A 16,509-nucleotide genomic window follows, 5' to 3' on the forward strand; every position below is an offset into this window, starting at 1 on the left:
CACTGAGCATTAATTGTTGATTAGGGACAGCATGATAATGAGCAAAACAAGAAACAACCTTGAGTGTGATACAAACAAGAATTTATTAACTAAATAAAACGCTTAAACTAATCTAACATGCACACACATACATGAATACAGTTTACCAAGGGATAGAGAGTTTGCTTAAAATTCAGAAGATCAACAGGTTTGAGCAAACCATCAGTTTTTAGTTCCAACTGATGTTTAAAAATGGCACAACATTGCGCAACGGCCGACCGTTTTGGTGTGTCCTGGCCTTTAGATCAAATCCATTATCGTAGCCGTTCATTATAAAACTATTTATATTCATTTTAAAACTGTTTTGAGAGTTGTCATGATTGAAATAATCATTGCAAATGTTTAATTCCCATCTTTATTTTATGTTTTAACTTTATTTGTCTGTCTTATGATGGACTGAGTAGTTTAAATTTTTCTTTTATTTTCTGTAACATTCTCTCCAACAGCTGAAAGATCTGGTGGACAGATATATTTCTCACTATGAGCTCACACGTGGAAGAGTGCTGTTGTACTTCAATGAGGTGACATGAGCATAAACACACAGTCATAGTTAATAATATCTCACTATTATATAAAAAAAAATCTAACTTGTCTCTCACCCCTCAGATAGAAGAAGGTGAGGCCTGTATAGCATTCGGAGCTAAGCAAAGTGTGCCTATTGGATTAGTTCAACCAGCTCCTGCTACATTTTATGATTACTATGAACCAGGTAAGCTATTCCAATAATTCAATTGAAAGGTATTTTACAGAACCATTGTTGTTTGAGGCATATTTTTATATATATATAAATATTAAATAAGGGGGCATAACATAAAAAATGTCAGGGTGATGCAGAGAATAAGGATGAACACAATAGTGGGAGTTAACACAGGAATCAAACAGATGAGTAACAAAGGGTATAAGTAATAAGTATGCAAGCATGAAATATTACGAAATAAGGGTGTGAAACATTGGAGGGAAACGATCCAAGACTGCGGAGACCACCAGCAATTAAGTATAACAGGTAAATCAAGTCTTTTCAAATACTTCGAATCACAGGAGAATAGGAATCATCCATTCATCTAAACTTATTCCTCCAAAAAAAAAAAAGGGAACAGGTCAATTTAGCTCAAATGGTTTTATTTATTAATATATAGGGAATTTTGAGCGGGCATAACTATCAACTCTGTAGCAGATAATAGTGAAAACTATGGTGGCCCAGCAGTGCAAAACACAACAAAATTTAAAAACCAAACATAAGTTCACAACTCAAATAAATCAAGCCACAACACAACGAAAACAAGCCACAACACAACAGAAATGCTCCCAACCATTAGGGGACTCTCGGAGCGCAGTAAAGTCAGTTTTTCTTGCCAATGTTCTACAGAGTCGACAGTCTTACAAATACAGTGAGGAAAATAAGTATTTGAACACCCTGCTCAGAAATCACAACGTATGATTTTTGACTATTTGGTTGTGTGATACAGCTGCAAATAAGTATTTGAACACCTGAGAAAATCAACGTTAATATTTAGAACAGTAGCCTTTGTTTGCAATTACAGAGGTCAAACGTTTCCTGTAGTTTTTCACCAGATTTTGGCCCACTCCTCCACACAGATCTTCTCTAGATCAGTCAAGTTTCTGGGCTGTCGCTGAAAAACACGTAGTTTGAGTTCCCTCCAAAGATTCTCTATTGGGTTTAGGTCTGGAGACTGGCTAGGCCATGCCAGAACCTTGATATGCTTCTTACAGAGCCACTCCTTGGTTATCGTGGCTGTGTGCTTTGGGTTATTGTCATGTTGGAAGACCCAGCCTCGACCCATCTTCAATGCTCTAACTGAGGGAAGGTGGTTGTTCCCCAAAATATTGCAATTCATGGCCTGGTCATCCTCTCCTTAATACAGTGCCCTGTCACATGTGCAGAAAAACACCCCCAAAGCATGATGCTACCACCCCATGCTTCACAGTGGATGGTGTTCTTGGGATGGTACTCATCATTCTTCTTCCTTCAAACACGATTGAATTATGACCAAAAAGTTTTATTTTGGTCTCATCTGACCACATGACTTTCTCCCATGACTCCTCTGGATCATCCAAATGGTCATTGGCAAACTTAAGACAGGCCTTGACATGTTCTGGTTTAAGCAGGGGAACCTTCCGTGTCATGCATGATTTCAAACCATGACGTCTTAGTGTATTACCTAGGGTGACCAACTGTCCTGTTTTCCCAGGACATGTCCTGTTTTCATATAACAATATAACAATTTTCTATCCATACAGAGGAGGCATAACCTACTTTAAATGTATTGAAATTAATAAGGTATCTTTGAGTAAACTTCGAGTATCATTTGAGTTGGCCCATGTGTTTGCTGGGCCGAGTGTCCTTGTTTTTGGTAATCAAAATATGGTCACCCTAGTATTACCAACAGTAACCTTGGAAACGGTGGTCCCAGCTCTTTTCAGGTCATTGACCAGCTCATCCCGTGGGGTTCTGGGCTGATTTCTCACCTGTCTTAGGATGATCATTGAGACCCCACGTATGCATGGAGCCCCTGTCCAAGGGAGATTGACAGTCATGTTTAGCTTCTTCTATTTTCTAAAGATTGCTCCAACAGTGGACCTTTTCGCAAGCTGCTTGGCAATTCTCAGGTCAAACAGAGGTCTTTGAAAATGTAAGACTGGAAAACTGGAACTCAGTTTTGGTCTCACCAGTGCCCTCTGAAGACAAATGGCATTGCTTGCAAATTAACATTTGACACCCTACCCCCTCCGCATCCTCTCTCTCTCTCTCTCTCTCAGTTAATAACACTGAAAACTCACACAAGAATGTGGTTTTAATGTGAATGTGATAATCTTTAGGGAGTGTTTAGAATCATTTTGAAAGTCTCAGGGTAACTGGTAATAATGTCTCATTTCCAAAGAAATAAATCAAAAGGTAATAAGGTTTTTAAGAAGTTCAGGAATAACTGTCACACAAAGGAGTGTGGTCTTTAGGGACTCCAAAGGTGTGAATGCTAATTTCCACTGTTCTAAGCTCCTTCCCCCAGTAAGCATGACTGGGAATACAGTAAATTTCCACTGGAACTTGCATATGAAATGAAGTCTGGTTATAAAGGGAGATGTAACAAGAGTTCGGGGCTGCATTTTCTGTATTCAGATCAGCCCATGATGTTGTGTCTTCAAGGCTCAGCTCATAGCCTAATATGTTGGGTAAAGTTCTTTGTTCTTTGAAACATTTAATGGGTTGCATTGATTATCTAGTGGAATTGTAATAATACATTTACCTGACATAATAAATTGTTATATTTGGCTATTCTAACAGACTTTGACTTTATTTTCATTAGAGTTAAAAGGAATAGTCAAACGTGTATTTAATGATGCACAGATATCATAGATAAACCTTTCTCATTTTATGGAGTCAGATGAAACGAGTTAATAAATGAGATTAAATGTGTTGCATTTAACTAAAAATAACTTTGCCATGGGAAAGACGGAACACGCGTGAGACCTTCACCACGAATCGAACTCCGCCATTGGATCGATTTCGTGCCGACTTTACAAAAAGACAGTTGGTTTTCGATCTCTGTGAATCAAACCTCCATTTTGGCGTTAACTCATGGTTATCCTTGTGAGGCTAGATGTGCCATCTCTTGCACCATCAGTCATGGGTTAACTGCCTAAAGCTGACATGTTAATAGTTCCTTCTTTTGAAACTATCTGTTACAAGCGCTCGTTTGAGTTAGAAACGCTCGTAACAAAGTTAGATAGCTCAGACTGGATGGTGCCCAATTGACAGGTCTCTTATTTATGGGCCTGTATTGTTTATTTGAACTCTCTATAGGATTCTGCTTATTGGCCAGTTTGAACAAATCTTCCCTGTCTGATCCACTCTCAGTTCCTACACAGGTGATATTTCAGGAAACTAGAGTCTTCTTAAACACAGGAATTTTACAGGAGGTCAGGCTCACAATCGTCCAAATAACATCTAAAAACCAAGGGAAAGTCAAGAGTCACTTATCACATTATTTATGAAAGGAATCCAAAACTACTGAGTGTGTGACAGCGTGAGAGTTTTAACTTTTAAGCCATGTAACTCCGGAGAGGGGAGCCTGGTGTGGTCACAAAAATACAGCTGTTCTCATAATGATAAAGGTGATATCGTATTATCTTATTATTGTTATTATTATTATTATTAAATCCTATTAAGTTTCATTCTCACAAGAATTAAACTATTTATTTACTTTTTAATTGATGGTTACAACACAATATATTTGGAGTTACAGTATATTGACACTTCTTTAAAATGGTCTAAAAGAATGAATACTGACTACATATCCAAAAACTTGTTTTAATCTAATTTTCAAAAGCCTTTATTGTGTATGCTCTGATTTGTCACTGATGTAAATATCAATCTCCATCGTTTTTCCCAGACAGGAGATGTTCTGTGCTGTACTCTGCCCCAAAGAGGAGCAACATGGTTTCTCTCCTGTGCTCAGATGATGTGTGCCAATGTGCAGAAAGTAGGTTCTCAGTTATCCATTTTCCATTCAAACAAACATAAAAACATTTTAAAACCAGAATACAACTAATCTGATGATTTATTGTAGAATCAGTTTGAGTTTTATATTATCAAAAAATCAAATTATCACTGTCATCAGGGGGTTGTTTCACTGAGAAGAAAACAATTGAGATGGAAATCCACAAAAAGGACAGATTGGATTATGCTTGTTACCACTCCAACATTGACTATGGTTTGTGACTTATATTTATAGAAGCAAACACTATAATAATACCTACAAGACTTTTAACGGTCAATAAAATATTATATAACTGTGGTAAGCTGTGGCATAAATGACATTTTTTAATTTATATTCTTTTAATGACAGCACTTGAAGTCAAGGTGGATTCAGTTTCTGAAGAGAGCAACTTTATATTGTATTTAACATCTGTGAACGTGGTACTCCGAAATAGTAAGTAATCCTTGTTTTATTATTTATTCCAAGAATTATAGTATGAATGTTGGTGACTTAGAATAATCATCGTGATACTGATCAAGTCATGAGCATTTTAAAAGTAAATGTAGAAAAGACACTGTGCTTGTTACTTTATTAGAAATGCAAAGATAATTTAATCTCTAAGAATTTAACCTCTAAACCTCAGTGGGAGACTTGGATGTGAACCCAGGCAGCACACGGGTGTTTGCCAAGAGAAAGCACTGCAAAGGTGAGCTGAAAGAGGGTGAGACATACCTCATCATGGGCAATGATGGCCCCACCAAAGACTCGAGTGGAAAGTAAGTAAATATTTTAATTTAGCAGTTGGATTTTCTATTGAAATGGAAATTTTGTGTTGTTGTTGTTGTTGTTATTGTTGTTTTCAAATAGCCTATAGGCTGTTTTCCTATCAAGAAGCGTGAGTGCTGGAGAACGGGCACGTTGTTTACATGTGTGTGCGACGTCCAGATCTTTTCGGATGGGGAGCATGTTATAATAGCCTTGTGACGAACAGGCGATGCTTTGAGTAAAGCGTTTATTTGTAAGCGTGCGTGCACTGAGGGGGGCACGAGACTTACATTCATACAAGTGTTTACTGGCCGTGTAACAGAGCGGGCAGGGAGAGGGGCTCGTGGGCGTGTCTCCTAATTTGAGCACTCGAGCAGACAGAGTCTGCTTTATGAGAGTGGGCTCTGATAGTGACAGAGGAGCTAGCGCCTCGAGGCAGGAATAAACTCATGGCTTAAGTGGTCTTCTGAACTTTGGAGAAACGTTTGACGAGACCGCTCACCGCGGAGGTGGAGAGCGGCGTGTTGAAAAACGTGGCGCGTTCACCAATATCCGCGAGCGTCAGCCAGAGGTGCCTCTCGGGTTACAGTCAGCGCGGCCATACATTTTCCCAAGGCTAGAGCTGCAGACTTTGTAGCGCGAAGGGACAGGTCTGGCTCTGGTTTCCTGCCCTTTTCGTCTCACTCACAAAGGAGGTCCGTCTGGAGTATCCGCAGGAAGGCCATAGAGTGCAGAGCAGATGCAGCTTGGCGTGGCCAACACAAGCGGATGTAGTTCTGCAGGCCTTTGACGGGAGCACAGGCTTTGAGCGCCATCTCGCGGAGGGCGGGAAAAGGTGTGCTGCGACTGAGTCCTTGACAGGGGGAGCCGCCGAGAAGGGCTACTCATTGATCCCCCCTGTCAAGGGGCGAAAGAGGCGCACTCCTCGACTCAGAAAGCTCCGTGTGGAGTTCTGGCAGGAAAGGCACGGCCCGAAGGGAGCAGCCGTTGAGCCTGTTGGGCGCCGACTCCGTAGGCGGTGACCACTCGAGCCCAAGGCCATCGACGGCCTGTGTGAGGATGCACATAAGCTCGTTCTCAACTCCAGCGTGGATCCATCTGATGCCACTCTGCTCCCAGGATTCGAGAGAGAATTTTCCTGGACAGCATTAGTCCACTCTTAGTAGCCACATTCTGGCTGGCCCAAGTATGGTTCTTGGACCTAATGTCTCTCCTCAAATTCTTCCATGGGAGATTCCCGTCAGAAGAGACATTCTGTCCAGGGCAAGGGGCTCAAACCTTCACTCCTGCCTGGACTTGTGGAAACTGTAGGTTTGGCCCCTGAGGTGGACCAACTCCTAAATCCTGGTCTGTCCACCAAGGTCATTGAGACCATCCTCAACTTTAGAACTTCCTCCATTAGAAACTATATCCCAAGTGGGGAGTTTTCATGTCTTGGTACAGAGGTTGTTAAACCCAGTTAACTTCTCAGTAGGTTCAGTACTGGAGTTCCTTCAAGATAATTTTTTTGCAGGGCTATCAAACTCCCCTCTAAAGGTGTGCATGGCAGCCATACCTTCTTACCACACTCCTTAGGGTGATGAGCCATTGGCGAGAAATCCACTGGTGCCCCATTTCCTACGTGTTGCTGTGAGGCTGAGGCCTGCAAGCCATGTGAGGGTTCTGGCTTGGGATTTGGCAGTAGTAGAATGTCTGTCTACAGCACCCTTATGAACATATAGACAGGCACTTTTCAGGATGCCGGAGTGGGTATTATTATTCCAATAGCATTGCTACTTCCGACAGAGCGTAAGTTTTCTCAAAGGGAACGCAAAGGGAATGTCTCAGGTTTTGACTGTAACCATGGTTCTCTGAAAAGTGAACAAGATGCTAAGTCACCCTGCCATTCGACCTGTAATTAACATCCATGCCTGCAATTGCTTCAATGTTTCAGCCAATAAGAAGCTGATATTGTTTTGGTCTGGGTGTGCTATATAGCTTCCTGGTCTCGAACCTGGTCACACACTACGGGCTGACGTACCACCATGCAGCTGGACTGATTTTACACATGCTTGAAATCACAATCACTAATAGGCGTTCCTATTGGTGTGGCTACTTCCGACACAGCGTCTCGTTCCCTTCTCAGAGAATGTTGGATCTCTTGAATTAAAGGTACACTATGTAGGCATTTCGGGGGTGGGGGGGGGTGGGGGGGTTCGGGTTTTTTTTTTCAAACAGTGACTCTTAGAGTCGCTGTGGATTACTTGCACTGTAATAAATAACGAGTGGAATTAAGGTATAGCCACTTTAAGGTCTGCGTGCACCAGAGAGCAGGTGAGACTCTTGTCCGGTTTTCTTACGTGGTCAGTTTCTCGTTTTCTTTTCCTTGACTCTTCCGAGCCTGTGGTCACGTGATGGTCCTAAAGAGATACGTTCTCCAGGCATTCTCCAGGTCTCATGACCTGGCCAAAGACGGTCCATCTTCTCCAAACTTACATAAGCGGTGTTTCAAGAGGGCAGCCCCGCTCGGAGCATTGATAGTGTCAAGCACTGTATATTGGCCTGAGGAATCATTTAAAATAACTCATATGCCTCAACTCTTTTGGCCAAAAGTTACACAGTTTGCCTTTAAGCTTGTAACTTTACGGGGTCCTTAACATCAAAAACGTTTCTGCATTAGCATACAGAAGACCCAAAATTTAATAGACATTATCTCTCTCTCTCTCTCTCTCTCTCTCTCTCTCTCTCTCTCTCTCTCTCTCTCTCTCTCTCTCTCTCTCTCTCTCTCTCAGCATGCAGTACCTGCTGGATTCAAAGACTTGGGTCGAGCAGAGGCTATCAACCTCAATATGCAAAGCATCAGTCAACAGGATTTACTGCAAAGAACTAAAAGATTTTGTGAAACAGTACCAAGTTGATGGGTGTAACGTGTAGTCTGAACTGAAATTTGGCGGAATTTAATTATTTCACGTCACTGCAGCAGAGGATTCTACATTTATCCTGAATTAACCAGCATTTCTTTTTAAGCTACAAATTATGATAGCTGAGAACAACATGTAAGACATACTTTTGCTTTGTCTGTAATATGGTCTTAAAATAAACATGCTCACAAAACATTTAAGAGTCAGTAACTTCAAAACACAATAGACCACTGAAATCACATTAGAGTGCATTAGTGCCCACTCACTTTTTCAGCTATGTTGGTTCCAGAAATAGATTTTTCCATTAATTTTTTTGTATAGGGCAGGGGTTTTAAAGCGCACGCAGAGTAAAAAAGTAAATAAATTAATTACGATTAATTAGGATAGAAGGATGTTAATCCATTTATTGCTTAAAGCGCATATCTATCTTAACATTTCACAATAATCATGCGGACAGTTTTCTATTGACTTACACATTCCGAAGTTTGATATTTTCAGAAAATGACTGTCGTCAATAACAATGCTGTATAACAAACTGTGACTGTGGATCTTGCGTCCACATAGCGATTGTGTTGGAAATAACTCTTGTTGCCAGGACGAATGTTTTATACATTGTAATGGATTATGAAGTAACAAACTGGATTTACATCTTAGGACCTTTATTACAACCGGAACCGGTTTTCAATTACCATCCCTAGTCTTTGTCTTCCCAGGTGTGAAACATATCAATATTCATGATGATTCAGGCCAATTTCTTCTTGACAGACTCAGACCTAGCTTCAACTGTAGGAGAGATAAATATATCAAAGAGCATAGTGAAATGATCAGACAGTGCTACATCCTTAAAGGTATAGCGGAGGATCTTTCCGAATTTTAGAGAAGACCCGCCCTCTCCAATTTTAAAAAAAAAATGCACATGGACAAACACAACACTCTTGCTCCCGAGAGGGAACGTCTATTACGCCTTACACAATTATGTTGCAAATTATAAACTAGCTCAAAAACATTCATAAAAAAGACAACATGTCAAATGCCCTTCCGTGTTTTATTTACTTATTATACTGATCGATTGAGTGACTCAAGACATGGTATGTACAACCCTGTATCACAAGAAATACGTTCTGAGGAAACTATTTTGCAAATCGCAATTACGTTACATGGCAACATATAAGCAGTGCTATTACGTTGGTCCTTAACCTAATATGTCTCATTGTTAATAATACGTTATTTTTATACATAGTTGCATATGTAATGGAGAAGTAGCTTGTTGCATTTGATTTATGTAATAATAAACACACAAGGTTTTAGAATATTTCAGGGTGATACCATTTATCAATTGGTCAAAAGGCTACTTTAGACAAATTGAGATGTTTACCGTGTCTATGCGGTGCATGACTTGTGCCAGGGCTAGCATTGCTAAGTAGCTTGCATTAACTTTTACTAGTGATTTTAAATTGATTTCTCCAAATAGCATGACAAACTTTACCTGTCTAGAAGAATCTTCGCGACTGCGGCATCAGTGAGAAGCCCAACCTGTGCTTTTAGCGCACGCCAGCATGTGATATTAACCCAAAATCTCTCTTGTTTCTATATTGTGTGGCCTTTCTCTTCTTATCATACACTTCGTATACATTTTTTCTCATTTGACCCCCAGCCATTTTCAAGGAATGGCTGAAACCGCAACTCCGACATAATACACCTGAAAGTTTTTTTTTTTTTTTTTTTTTTAGGGATGAGCACGTACGACGGCCTTACGTAAACATATCACCAGAAAGATTGACACTTAGGTGGACCAATAGTATAGACTACCCACCCGGAAAAAGAAAATCCTCCGCTATACCTTTAATAACAATAAAATGTTTAGACCCTTACTGATAAGTAGATCTAGAGTGTGTCCACGATTGTGTGTGGGTCCGTGTACAGGTTGAGTCAGATCAAAAGTATTTAAAACAGTTATGATTTATTTTCCCACATTGGTTTCTGGATTATCTATGTGAATATATTAAAATCCTCATCAATAGCGAAACAGTCAAACTCTGAGGAAATTGTTTTGAGGAAACAGTTCTGTAAAGTCCTCAGCAAAGGCTGGAGAGTATTTTGGAGGCCTGTAACTAATAAGTAAAATTTGTGGAACACCTTTTAACACAATGCCCAGATATTCTAAATACATACAGAGTAAGCCCTGTCCCTTCCATCCCCTTTGGTATGAAGGACCATCTCCTCGGGCTTTACAAGTTGGGTAGATTACGATTTTGTGAGGGCATATGCAAAAAGGGAACGCCGCAGCTTGCCAGCATCTCAATCTCCAAAATTCGCAACACAGATCAGTGGCAATGGTGCTTTCCATAGGGACAATCATTCATTCATCAAAAACAATCATTTTTAAAAAACTAAGATGAAATCATTTCAAAAATATTCCATATACAGTATATGCCATTGATTACACATTCTCCTGTGACATCCCATGAGACTGCTCAGCAGAATACCACTGACCAGACAAATAAATCAACACACCTGTAGGTATACTTTTGAAACTTCTTCCTCAATGAGTTTCATGTCAGTCCAGTCATTGAGACTTGGTTTGTTATAGTGAGGTAATTCAGCTTCCCAGCATATGTGTATTTATTTTGAGACTCATTTCACTTTGCAGTTAAGAGTGTGAGAGGGGCTTCTGTGCTCAAAGTAAACTCTGTAACATCTGCAGGCGCGCAGCGGGTTGGGGAGAGGACGTGTACAACAGGGTGCAGTACGCACACACTCAGGTGAAAGCGGAGGCTCAAAAGGAATTGCATCACAGAATCCATATGGAGTAGCTGAAAAAAACATACTGAATCACAGGTTGTTTCGGCCAGTCTGCCTTAAAATGCAGAGATGCTTTAAATCCAATCATCAAATTGATCAATGATCATTTGATATTTTTATATTACAATGAACTCTTATGTGTCAAAAGATCAAGGAAAATTTGACTTATCAATTCATGCCCTATTTAAAGATACACTCTAAAAAAAACTATATTGTAGTTAATTATATTTTAATTGATAAACATTTAGGTACAGTATGATGCAATCTTAAACAGTGTTCTCTACATGCTTTCTTCCGGATCTGATAATCAAACATATTAACCCTAAAAACACAGAGGCAAAGGAAAGAACAGCAAATCACAATTATTGAGTATAATAAATAATATAATATTGAGTAAAATAAATCAATAAAATGAAGTGAACAAACGAACGGTGCCTTACTGACGAGATTTGACTGGAACATTGTTAATAATAAAGTTCATCCATGCTTCAAAAATTCAAAATCATGCAAGGATTGCAATGCAAATGCTGTTTGGCATCTCTGTAGTTTTGTTATTGTTTGCATCTGACTTGTTCGAGTACTACCGGTACATGAAATGCACAAATCGGTGGGCGGGGTTATATAGGCAATGGTGTAGAAGTAGGCCTTGATCTTCTTCTGCAGAGGCAGGGGCAGACTGGCCATCTGGAGCACTGGGACTTTTCCCAGTGGGCCGGCCAATGTGGGCTAATGTGAGGAGTTTTGTCGTCGCACAATGACATAATAATGTGACAAATTCCGAATCTATTAATTTTTTTGAGCTTGGTTTCAATAAAAGCTGTTTTTTGACAACTGAGGACGTTTAGGTAACCAGGATATTTTTATATTACAATGAGGAAGTTACAGGTTCAGAAACCAGGATTCAAACTTGTTTTACAGTGGTATCTCAATCAAACTAAAGATTTTCAATAGAAGTCTAATACAGTCTCCAGTGGAAGCCATATGTTTGTGTGATGTGTAGTGTTTATTAGTGTTTGCCAGTTTAAACCCCTGTTTATTATTGTAGTAAAGCTTCTTTGAATATTTTGGAGGAGGGAGGACATAAAGAGGCGAGAGTGCTAAGAGCAGAGGGGGAGAGGAACAGACCCAGGCTTTATGCTCTCATATTATTCTAATCTCTGAGAGTCATCCAACGTAAGCAACATGGGGGGATTGGCCATCACTTCAATCGGGCTCAGGTCAATGCTTGCCTTGTTTGTGCTGTCACCATTAAACTTCTCGTTATGTTTGAATCAGTAAAGGCTGAACAAATATGCAGTCTCAGAAATGCATATTTTCATTTTGAAAAAGTTCAAATCCTGTATTTAGATAAATGCCTCTGTATCTCTTAACATCACCTTCATTTACTTGTTATGCATATCTGGAATTTTTCTGTTTCCAGCATGATATTGGCTTGGTGCAGCCCATAGCATAAACGACAATTTAAATCAACTTCAACCAGTCAACACAATCTGATTCTTACATTCCTGCTAGAAATCCAACTTAAACTGTTAGAGGTTTTTGGAATATGCTGGTAAAGCTTCTTCACACTGCAGTGAAATATGTCAACCAACACTGACACTCTCAAGATTACAGTATGTCACTTCTCAGACATTCCACAAGCCGACTAACAGCGGGTGAAGGTGGTCAAGCAGGTTTGTAGAACATGGCAGGCAGCTAGCTGGTCTAAGATGGTCATCATCTAGTTCAAGCTAGTAGACCAGGAGGTTCCCAATCCTGTTCCTGGAGATACCTTCCAACAGAATTCAGCTCTAAGCCTGAGACTGAGAGTGTGTTGGATCAGGGTTGGATCTAAACTCTGCAGGTAGGTAGATCTCCAGGAACAGGATTTAGCAACCCTGTAGTAGACTATCTTAAAGGTCCCCTGACATGAAATTTTCATTTTCTGAGGTTTTTTAACATTAATATGAGTTCCCCTAGACTGTATTTGGTCCCCTCGTGTCTAGAATTTTCAATCGGTGTAAACCGAGCTTTGGCTATTTTTCTCTTCTCTGCATCCGTCTGCATCTCAGACGCACTGATCTACAATCTCCCCCTATATAACGTCATATAGGGGAAAGGTTACTCCCCTTTCTCTGCTTTGCCCGCCCAGAGAATTTGCCCCGACGATGAGAAAACGAGCTAGGAACAGGAAGTACGAACACACGCAGGCGCGATTTTATTTTTTCCTAGAGGAATAGCTTTGAGATTTGAGTTTTTCCTCGAGAGATATCATGGCTTGCAAACGAGCGAAGCATGGCAGTTGCTCAGTGTTCGGATGTACAAATGAACGCAAAAGTATTTTTTAGTTCCTTCATCCGAGCCTCTGAAGAAACAATGGGTTAATTTTATTTTCTCTGGAAATGCGCCGACTCTACTCCCAGAAGGTTTGTATGGTCCAAACGAGCAGAAGACAAGTTACTGTAATCTTTCTCTCAAAATCGTTCGATACTGTTTATGCATCAGTGAGTCAAGCCAGACAATTATCAACTTCACGTCGTTTCTTTGAGTAGGATGAAAATAATCTTATTTAAAGAAAGTGTTTAGCAGGATGATATTCAAAACGGTAAGCACGCGCTGCTTTGTTGACGTTATGTGTATCTGCAGCCCCGGCAGCGTCGGTTTTCCTTTTTGAATGACAAATATAGACTAATATATCTGCAGAAATAGACATTTGGCTTGTTAAACGCAGGTGCAGAACGCACCTCGATGTGTTCAAGTGCAGCTTTTTACCTCGACGAGAGCGGACGAGTTTCGGGCTTGTATCGGGCTAGAATTTTCACGTGATGAAATACAAAGATCTGACAATAACACGCAAGCATTTCATTAGTCCCGTGGCAGAACTTTTGCCAAGCGTGACAGAGGTTCTGGGTTCTAATTCCGCACTCGTATCGTTTTTTTTTCTCTCTGATTAAAACCGATTATGTTTATCAGTTGTATGTTTGTGTGCATTTTACTTTGTGATTTCACCGGATCGAATATAGTCTCCACAACGGATTAAAGCGCGAGTCCGTGTGAAGAGTATCCATGCCACTGATCGCAACGGGCACTTTGATCACTTGTTTTCAAAAGCAACACATTTCAGCGCTAGATCGCCTCTTATTTAAAGAAACGAACTAAATGAATGCTCTGCTAGTTAACTAGAGATGATTTATTTATTTGTATATAATTGTTGTATATAATAAATCCCACCCGCAAATTATGCCTATGCGATTCAGTAATTTCGATATCTGTAATAGTAAAAAACGTATAATAGCTGTAGTACGTATTCAAGAGAGTTTCACATGTAATATGTAGCTTTTTCATATGCAAGCATGTCAGCCAATCACAGCAGTGGGTGGTTACATTAAATCCCACAGCAGACACGCCCCTTCAAACAGACCGTTCTAAGCAGAGGCTAAAATCAGGCTAGGAAAAGTGCCTTTTATTTCTAAATTATGACTATTTTTGATCTAAAAAACATACTAACATTATAAGGGCAACCCAGGAAACGTTATAAAATAATTTAAAAAAAAAACATGTCAGGGGACCTTTAAATCGGGTGTGCAGTGCGATTTGTAATAGTACTTTACAATTGTTGCTTGTCAGACTGTACGAACATGATCATCGCTGTAAGCCATGTCACACTGTAAGATATCAGTTGTCATTAATGTCAAAAACAGAAGTTAATGCCAGTCAGACCGAATGTGCTTTTATCCTTCCTGGTCGTGACGTCACCCACCGCAACGCTCACTCTCGCCAGTGGACTAAGTTGATATGCATGCTTTAGACGGAATCACACAGGGGCGTTCCCAAAGTGACATCGACGCAGTGCAAGTTCCCTCAGGCAGGATTTTTAGGAACATGGTAGCTAGTTGGTTTCTATTTGCAACCAGGTAGAGTATATTGGATAAGCAACGAATAAGGTACCAGCTGGTTATATCAGTGTCAGAGTTGGGTTTCAAAAGACAGAAATAATAAATCCAAGCAGTGTATTTAATAATTTACATCTTTTATCCAAAGCGACATACAAATGAGGAGATAGAAGCAATAAAACCAACACTAGGCCAACAATTTGCAAGTGCTGTGACCAATCCCAGTTAGTCCAGCACAATACACGCAGAAAGTCTCAGCTGCTGGGCTGGTGTTGAGATGAGCAGGCTAAGATGGCACAGATGTCACTGCATGTTGCTTTCCATTAAAACAGATTGCACATTTTAGTCTAGGACTAGCTGAAGCCTTGTCTGTGAAACAGGGGGCATAATGTCTAATGTAATTTTTGACTCATAAATTCCCAGAAGTGCTTGTCAGTACATGGTTGTTTTGGTAGGTGTGCACACAGCTCAAGGCTTGGCACTGCTTTGACTAGGAGGGTAAGGTCAGGTCAGCAACCGAACCATGGTTCCACTGATGTGGGCCTGCTTTGTCATGATAAAAATATCATACACGATGGGGGCGCTAGTGCGCAGAGGCCACCCATCATGTCTCATCAGCTGACATGACAGACACTCTCTGTGTTCCAGTAGAGGTCCTTCACACTTAAAATTTTCATCAGGTGCTAGAGAGGAAAGATACATACCAGATCTTGAAAGATGGAAAGTGTTAAAAGAAGTTTATATGTAGTTAAAAAAAAAAAAGAAACTAGATGAGTACCTTTTATGGAAAAAAAAATCTATGAAAGCAAAACAAAAAATTATTAAAGCAATTGATTGCTAGAGTATCAGGGTGGTTACTAGGGTACTTGCAGTGGTTGCTATAGGGTACTCATGCTAGTTAGGGTGTTGCTATGCGGGTGGTTGGATGGATGGATGGATGGATGGATGGATGGATGGATGGATGGATGGATGGATGGATGGATGGATGGGTGGATAGCATTGCTTGAATGTTTCAGATCAAAATGCTAGTTGATGATGGAAAAATAAAAAGAAAATACATATATTTTGATCAAATAAAAATGAAATGGAATGGTACATTTTTGTTAAGTGATCAAAATGTTATGTAATGTTGCTATTTTTAAAATTAGATGTTTGATTTGTACAATTATTACAACCTTGAAAAGAATAGCAGAATGTTTGGGTGAATTGTTCCTTTAATACAGGTTGAAACAATAATATATATTAATGTTTGACATAATTATATTGTTAAAACAGACAATTCCGGAGGAAAGCATTAACGTCACGTAGAGCAACAATGGATCAACAGAAGTAACACAGGAACTGCTGATGAACTCATTAAGTCTGGTTACCTGTTCAAAGGCCATTTTATGTCAAGAGAGATAGTTTTGCAAGCACCCACAAAAATTTTCAGGAGCAGGGAATATGCTCAATGTAAATTGGCAAGGAGGCGGAGTATGGAAAAAAAGTTTAAGTATGAAGAGATTGATTGACCCAGGTCCTCTTGGCTAGTTGAGCTCCTGTTCACTGTCTCTTGATGGAAGGAGCCTAATACAACACAGATCAGGACAGAAGCAGCTCCAAACACAGGTAAGACAAATTGTATTACACATTATT

The 16,509-nt window shown here is 40.0% G+C and overlaps 1 protein-coding gene across 1 annotated transcript in view; it reads left to right on the forward strand.

Moving 5' to 3' along the window:
* c4b (complement C4B (Chido/Rodgers blood group)) overlaps positions 1–8,395 on the forward strand; it is a 28,018-nt gene extending 19,623 nt beyond the window's left edge. The window contains exons 35-41 of the mRNA XM_039674593.2: positions 486–560; positions 646–748; positions 4,449–4,538; positions 4,677–4,769; positions 4,905–4,988; positions 5,179–5,311; positions 8,072–8,395. Coding sequence (XP_039530527.2) covers positions 486–560; positions 646–748; positions 4,449–4,538; positions 4,677–4,769; positions 4,905–4,988; positions 5,179–5,311; positions 8,072–8,213 — 720 coding nt within the window. The 3' untranslated portion in view covers positions 8,214–8,395. The remainder of the gene's footprint in view (positions 1–485; positions 561–645; positions 749–4,448; positions 4,539–4,676; positions 4,770–4,904; positions 4,989–5,178; positions 5,312–8,071) is intronic.
* Positions 8,396–16,509: the final 8,114 nt, after the last annotated feature.

Source organism: Pimephales promelas, chromosome 12 (genome assembly GCF_988280905.1).
Source record: "Pimephales promelas chromosome 12, fPimPro1.hap1.1, whole genome shotgun sequence".
In the NCBI taxonomy this organism is placed as follows: Eukaryota; Metazoa; Chordata; class Actinopteri; order Cypriniformes; family Leuciscidae; genus Pimephales; species Pimephales promelas.